The sequence below is a fragment of the Cebus imitator genome, unplaced genomic scaffold, assembly GCF_001604975.1.
Source record: "Cebus imitator isolate Cc_AM_T3 unplaced genomic scaffold, Cebus_imitator-1.0 Scaffold178, whole genome shotgun sequence".
In the NCBI taxonomy this organism is placed as follows: Eukaryota; Metazoa; Chordata; class Mammalia; order Primates; family Cebidae; genus Cebus; species Cebus imitator.
The window spans coordinates 1,809,437-1,817,442 of NW_016107493.1; the positions used below are offsets into that span (position 1 = coordinate 1,809,437).

Here is an 8,006-nt window from a genome sequence, read left to right on the forward strand (position 1 = left end):
CCCAGCTACTCAGGAGGCTGAGGCAGAAGAATCTCTTGAACCTGGGAGGCAGAGGTTGCAGTGAGCCAAGATCATGCCACTGCACTCCAGCCTGGGCAACAGAGCAAGACTCCATCTCAAACAAAAACAAAAAACAAAAACAAAAACACATAGGTATATGGACTAGAATACAAACTTGGCATTAATTTTTAAGATAACACAGAAGGTGGCTTTGTTAGATTTGTAATGCTATACTAGTTCGGTTGCTCCCACTCTCAAGAGATATTTGGTAAAGTCTGAGCAATGGTAAACATTTCAGAATAATTAATTTCATGTGTTTGGAATACAGGATGAGCACAGGAAGAGGCGAGAAGTTAGCTCTAGTGAAAAATAAGGCTGAACAGTGTCATCCTGATGGTCTTATGCTCTAGAGTCCTACTTCTTATAGTCTGGGTAGGGGGAGTCACTGGGGGATTATAAACAAGGAACACAGGAGAATCAGGCAGCAGGAGAAAAGTCATCAGGCAAGAAGATGGGAAATAATTTAGATGATAGGTTATGAAAGGATAAACAAGGCAGTGGCACAGGAGAAAAATATTTTAGACGGAGAAGTGGTAGAAACCATAGGATAAAACAGAAGAATGAAGGAGAAGGAACTGTTTAGGTCAGGCAACCACGTGGGTAAACCATGAGAGCAGACAGTGGAGGGGGAGAGAGGTTTTTATGATAGGCGTAAAGATGATCTCATTTGAACGTCAAGACAACCCTGAGAACTATGTGAAATACGCCGATACCATGATGCCCAGCTTACAGATGAGTTTAACGAGACTCTGAGAAGTGGATGGATTTGCCCAGGATAACATATCTGGCATAAAATAACTCAGATTAGAGCCCAGGGCTCTCGGCTCCTGATCTGGATTCTCCCCACTCATGCTGCCTCTCTAGTCATACTTGTAGTTATAACCAAACATGACTGTCATGACACAACAGTTTGGGCCAAACTTCCGCATGCCTCAGAAGCCCTAGATAAAATTCTGAACTGGTAATATCAAGTTAGAGGCTTTGCCCACTTTCAGGCAAAGCCCATTTTGACTTCCATGTGAATGCAAGAGAAAATTAATTGTGAATGATTGAGAAATTCAGGGAAAATTATTGACAGCTTTTCCTAACTTGTTCTTTATCCAGTTCCTCTATATCACCAGCATAATCAAAATATGCATTTTATAACTTTGTATGCAACAGGCTTTAACACCTACATACATAGCTACAGGTAGGTATTAAAATGGCCTGTGTGAAAAGTCCTAAACATAGGTCAGAATAATGTCCTATTCTATCTAACTGCCTATATGTGAATGCATGCCTTCTTGATTTTTTTGGAAGCAAAAATATTAATAGCATACTTTGCTTGAGAGGATACAAATTCCAAAACACTCTAAAGGACACACACACACACACACACACACACACACACACACATTCAGCTCACATCACCTCTCAATAATAATAGCTGATACTGTTTATATGCATAATTGAATGCCAGGCATTAGGCCAAGCATTTTGCGTGATTTCCAATCATTGATTCCTCTTCATATAACTCAGAACCATTACTACTTACTAAAAAAAAAGGAGGGGGCTCATAAAGGTAAGGTTATAGAGGCTTGTCAACCAGGACATGAATCCAGCTCTGATTCCAGGATACATGCTCTTAACCAATAGCCTTCCTCCTATGTTCCAGAGACTCTCTTACAGTCTGGAACAAAGCTCATGGCACAGCAAGTTTCTGCAATAGGTTTCCCAGCATTTTCCCTCCAACTTAACAGACATTGTCCTAAATCATGTGTAGCAGCTCAACCAGGAAATAAGGTTTCATTCAAAGCTTCAAATAATATGTCAATCTGAGTTCATTTCTACAGCAGCCCTTAAGCCACCATAGGTAAAAATATTACCTCATCAGTAGAAAAAAGTAGGGTCCCAGCCCATGAACACAAATGGAAAATGCAGCCCTTTCCTCCACTGCTCTTCTTCTGATCCTCTCAATCTCATTGTCATGGCTTGTATTAGTTGATGGTACATTCACTAAAAAATGGAGTATCGCTTTTTCTCATGATGCATTTTCATGTGGTGAATTCACTACAAAACCTCCATAAATGTATATGATGTGAAGATCACCTCTCTACACCAGATAGGCAAAAGGTCCAATAACTCATGCATAGATGGGTTCAGCATGGCTGACTCATTCAACTGACCAAGTAAAACAACAATCTGGAGCATCCACTTTGAAAGGGGATGTCGGGAGTAGCATCTCAACCTGCCACTTAGCCAGCTAGTATGCTTAGGCAGTGACTATAAGTGCTTCTCTAAGCTTCTATTTCTTGATCTATAAAATGGAGACACTGGTCTCTATCTCTGATGAAATATGTGAGAAATTAATGACTGTATATGTGAAATGTTTATTTTAATTTTTAAAATTTTTTTATTTTAGGGACGGGGTCTTGCTATCTTGCTATGTTGCCCAGGCTAGTCTCAAACTCCAGGGCTCAAGGAATTCCCTGGCCTTGGCCTCCCAAAGTGCAGGGATTACAGGTGTGAGCCACCGAGCCTGGCCCATATGCATAAAATGTTTTAATACTGTCTCCTTACCCCAAAAGTCTCAATAAATAATAACGTTTTTCTTTTTTGAGACCCAGGGTCTTGCTCTGTCACCCAGGTTAGAGTGCAGTGGCGCAATCTTGGCTCACTGCAACCTTCACCTCCCAGGCTCAGGCAATCCTCCCACCTCAGCCTCCCAAGTAGCTGGGACTACAGGCATATGCCACCATGCCCAGCTAATTTTTGCATTCTTTGTAGAGACGGGGTTTCGCCATGTTGCCCACACTGTTTCGAACATCTGAGCTCAGGCAATCAGCCTGCTTTGGCCTCCCAAAGTGCTGGAACTACAGGCATGAGCTACCCCACGCCCGCCCAATAAGTGGTAACTTCTGTTCTACAACCAGAAGCAGCATAATCTTTATATTTTTTACACCTCAAATGCAGTGTAAGTCTATAAATAAAAGACAGAGAAGACAGCTATGGAAGCAGAAGGAACCCTCCTGCTAGAGAGTCTACCATTGGCTTCCTCTGTTTCCCAGACCCCACCTGGAGATACCGACCTGGGAGAGAGGGCATTCTTTGGCTAATGTGCTCTGGTTCATCTCTTTGAGCAGTTCCTTTAAGGCATTGCGGACTGTGGCATGGTTCCACTGCTCCGCAGGCAAGTCTTCCAACTTTGAACAACTGCAAAACAGAGCAAGAATGAACAATACACAAACCTCAACCAGGGCCCCTGACTGAAGAGGAGACAGCGCAGCGGTCGCTCTTGGGTCTTGTGTGTACTTCAGAAGAAATGCTGAAGGATGGGGTCTAAGTGAGGGAAGGGAAGTAAAACTGCTTCTCCAAGACTTTGCTGGAGCCCAAGGGGTCTCTTTTAAATTTGTCATCCCATTCATCTAAGAAAAATAGTCACTTTCAATACAAGAAATGCTATTTTTATAAAATATTATTTTTGCAATGTGCTGATGGAAATGGCATGGCAGTGTGGTCATAAACTTCCCCAATACAAATGTAATTATTGGGCATGACTAAGATTAAATGTCAGCAAACATTCCCCATCAGATTTGCAGTTTGAAGGTCCACCCTCACCCCCATAGGATGGCTCAGAGTTTTAACTTTCTGAACCAAAAAATAACTTTTAAGATCCTCACCCATTTATAGACACAGAGGGGGATGCTGGGGGTCCATTTTTAAAGTATAAATGCCCCAATAGGGGAAAATTCGAAACACTTACACTAAAGGACAACATTCCGTAAATCACACCTAGAAGGCAGTTTACAACAAAAGACTGCAAAGAACCTCCAGTTCTTTAGAGGCATATCTTGTTCTGGGGTGTGTGTGTGTGTGTGTGTGTGTGTGTGTGTGTGTGTCTGTGTGTGTGTGTTTGATGTGGCCCTTGGAAACAGAAAATAAAGATCTCCAAGAATAAAACTCCCCCTTCGTGTGTGTGTGTGTGTGTGTGTGTGTGTGTGATGTGGCCCTCAGAAAGGGAAAATAAAGATCTCCAAGAACAAAACTCTCCCCTCATAACACAAACCTGAAAACAGCAGAGGTGTTTATTCTTCAAATACTATATGTGCTACACATTTAAGCAGGCCTAGCGGACCCATTGAATAGGGGCTGTGTGAAGTTTCTTTTAAGGGATATAGATTTTTAATGATTTGTCAAGTTGCCCCTAGGTTACCACTTCACAGCTTCTGAAAACAAAGCATAAAGCAGTTGGAATGTGACTATAAAGACACCTGGGGAAGGGCCCTCCTTCCTTCCTCTCTCTCCTTCTTTTCATTTTGTCCAATGCCTAGAAATTAATAAAGACAGGACAAGCTGATCTTTGCAGTGAATCTATGATTGACAGAGCAGCTCTGAGAGTAAGGAAAGGCAGATGTTCAGAAACACCCACCTTTGTAATTGGATTTTCAACGTCACAACATGATAGACATCTTGTAGCATGTCGGCCACTGTCGCGTCAGGTGCATCTGTCACATAACTGAGGGGGAGAGGGTTCCACCTTCCCAGCTTGATTATTCCTGCACAGGGAAGAAAAACATAATAAACACATATCTGCTATTTATTAAACCTTCCCATTGTTTGTTCAATGTTAAGAAGGTCATTCAATCATCAACGTTCAAGGCCCACTCAGATATTTTACAACCCGGTGCAATAAGCTGTTTCTTTCTGGCTGACAATTGAGTTAGTTAACTATACAGGAAGATGGGAATGAAAGAATGAGGTTTAATCACAGACAATCAGTTCTTTTATGTTTTCCTGTTTCTTAAATTACTTAGAAAACCATACGGATACTTCCTTCCACCCTAGAATTGTTTCACATTCTAACTTAAGTCTGATGCTAAATATACAGGACTGCTGATTTCATAGACCAAAAAAAAAAAAAAAAGTAAGCCTTAAGTAAATATAAGATTCAGTCTTGAATTGTACAAGAAAATTCCTGTGTGTGGGCTCAGCACGCAGTTACATCCTGACTGTGGTGTGATTCCCAGTGCGAATAGCATTTGGAGCTCATGAAGCAGTTAGAGTTCGCTCCCATATTCGTGTTTCACCAGGCAGTGGGGTTGCTTTCCCAGGCCAAATGCCATACCATGGTCATTGACCACAGATCAGAAATAGCAAAGATGCCCTCAACTTCCTTTCTTTTTTTTTTTTTTTTATTTCTCAGCTCTTTTGAGAGTGACAATAGCACTTTTTGCCTGTGGATTTCCTGCTGGATATGGTAAACATGCATAACAATGAAAAAATAATAAAAATCCTTTTCAAATTTGGGCTATGTAGAGCAGTAATTTTAGGAATACCCTTGTTAGAGGAAGATTCATGGGATGGTTTCAGCAACATATGGTGAAAATGCTAACTTATTCATAGATAGGCTCATTTTATGTGGTGCACAGGGCACACAAAACATTGACGAAGAAAAATAGAGGAACCCATTTCACATATGATACAGGGTAACAAAAATTTTATTTGTATGCGATGAAAAATCCAGTGGTCTCCAGGATGTCAGAAATTGTCACACATAAAAAGCAGTGATGTTTTAGTGATAAAACAGCATTTTTATTTTTATTTTTATTTTTAACAATACAGGTGAGTCCCTCTACACTATTCTTAAAAAAAAAAAAAAATTATCAAAGAGAGAAAACACCTGTGTACCCAAGTGAACTTTTCAAGCTTCACAAAATGATAGCTATGGGGCAAAATTCCAACAATAGGAAATGAACTTTCTGGTCAGGGCACGTCCTGTCCAAGACGAAATAAATGAATGCGCAATGCTTGACATAATGCTTGAAAACAGGGAATAAACAGAACAAAAATATTAAAATGATACACTGTTTCAGTATTAAGATTTAACAATCTGGTGCTGAATATGCTGCAGTATAAATAGTGCCTGGACTCAGATCCAATAAAGTAACACAGCTCTCATTCATAGTACCGTATGTCTCCAGTTCTGGCTCCTTAAGTCATATTTCACTTGCCAAGAAAAGCTGTTTTCTTGCAGGGATAGTTTTCTTAACATTCTCTCTCATGACAATGAAAAGTGCACAGCACGCAGCATGTAGTAGTCATGAAATGAACATCCAGGACCCACTGGACAGCCACCCACAAGAGAGTGGGTCTGCTTCCTTGCTTCTTTTACTCCTGACATTTGCAAATACTAAAACGAAACCATGTAACATGTCTAACTTATTTCCTTTTTAAAAAATCATTCTATAATTTTAAATTCCTTTCAAAAGTCATTATCGTGATCACCCATAAGTTGAATATAAATTGACTGCATTCTAAAGGCACACAGATAATATAGGAGAGAATGGGCGGGGCGGGGGGGAGAATGAAGTTGATAATTACGCACTATGATAGGCAAGTAAAAGAGGCAGATTTTGTGGGTCATTTTGGTTACTAAGACTATGCAAGTAATATAAAAAAAAAAAGAACTCTACAAACTTCAATGCACAGCTCTATAGGAGATTCATTCAAGCTGCTGTAGTGTCAGTAGTTGATTCCTTTTTATTGTAAAGAAGCGTTCCATTGTAAGAATACACCACACTGCAGCCAGACACAACAGAATATATCTGTATGATTTCATTTACATGAAATACAGGAACAGGCAAGACTAATCTAATGGGGACAGAAGTCAGAGGGACAGAAAGGGGCACTGCATAGACAGGGACATAAGGGGATTTTCTTGTTTGGCATGGTGGTTGCATGGTTATACAAATTGTCAAAATTTATCAGACTAATCACTTATTATGCATACATTTTTTGTATGTAAATTATACCTCAATTTTTTAGAGAGGGGAGGGAGAGAAATTTCTATAGGAAAACATAGACAACTCATTCTACTGGAAATAGAATCTCCATGTAGGTAAATTATTACCACACCTTGATGAGCCGGAAGACTTGTTTGGGCTGGAATTAGACACACACAGGTGTTTTCACAATACTTAATACCTCCACATAGAGCAGCTGCTACAGGTTGGTTTCTATATCTTGGAAGAGAGCTGTTGGCACATGTTATTTTCCCAGGCAATGGGAAATGTATGCTTTTTCTTTTTTGTACCCTATTAACTAACTTTCACAGTCCAAGAAGTCACGGTCTCTGCCCAGCTATTTACCAGGGTCTGCACGTGCAAGATCTGCTAGGACAACTATGGCCAGAAGGCCACTCTGTTCCAGCCAGGTAGGGGCTTAGAGTAACTCTTAATGAGCCTTTCCTCCAAACAGGTTCTCTGTCTAATGTACTGTATCAATCCTCTTTGGAAACACATTCCTTAGAACAGTCCTCCTTCTCTGATATAAAATAGACAAAAATATTACTTGGAATAGTAGTTAAGTGTTAATTGAGGAAATCAAATTGGGAAGCAGTATACCATAGTGACTAAGAATGCAGGCTTCCAAGTTAAATTGCCTCTGTTCACATCCTGGCTCTGCCACCTACTAATTATGTAACCCTAGCAAGTTACTTAAAATTCTCCATACCTCAATCCTCTCATCTGTAAACTGGAACAATAAAAGTACTGACCTTACAAGAATACGGTGCAGATTAAATGTAAAAGAATTAGTAAAAAGCCTGAATATAATTTAATCTCAAAAACTGTTTAGTCATTACTGTGACCTGTTTAATGTGTCTTAAAGATATAGTCAGTTTATTTCAAAATATATTGACTCAAAAGATTTTTATGATTATATTAGCTTTCAATCATATGTCTACAAAAAACTTGTTTTTAATCACAAAGGAGGAGTATACATCGATAAGTCCCATCTTCTATTCCCACCACTTCCCCATTAATTTCTTCCATCCTTGCTCCTCAGTGGCTTCTTTATTTTTACCTATAAGTAGATTCAGATCTCCTCTAATTTTCTTTTTTTTTTTTTTTTTTTTTTTTTTTCCTGTAATTTTTTTTTTTTTTTTTTTTTATTTCTCAGCTCTTTTG

General features: G+C 39.6%; 1 protein-coding gene across 3 annotated transcripts in view; it reads right to left on the minus strand.

Annotated features, from left to right (window-relative positions):
* SATB2 (SATB homeobox 2) overlaps positions 1-8,006 on the minus strand; it is a 189,313-nt gene that overhangs the window by 103,644 nt on the left and 77,663 nt on the right. For all 3 annotated transcript variants that reach the window (XM_037744524.1, XM_017545183.2, XM_017545182.2), the window contains 2 exons: positions 4,469-4,595; positions 3,129-3,252 (listed from right to left, as the gene is read on the minus strand). In XM_037744524.1, coding sequence (XP_037600452.1) covers positions 3,129-3,252; positions 4,469-4,595 — 251 coding nt within the window. The remainder of the gene's footprint in view (positions 1-3,128; positions 3,253-4,468; positions 4,596-8,006) is intronic.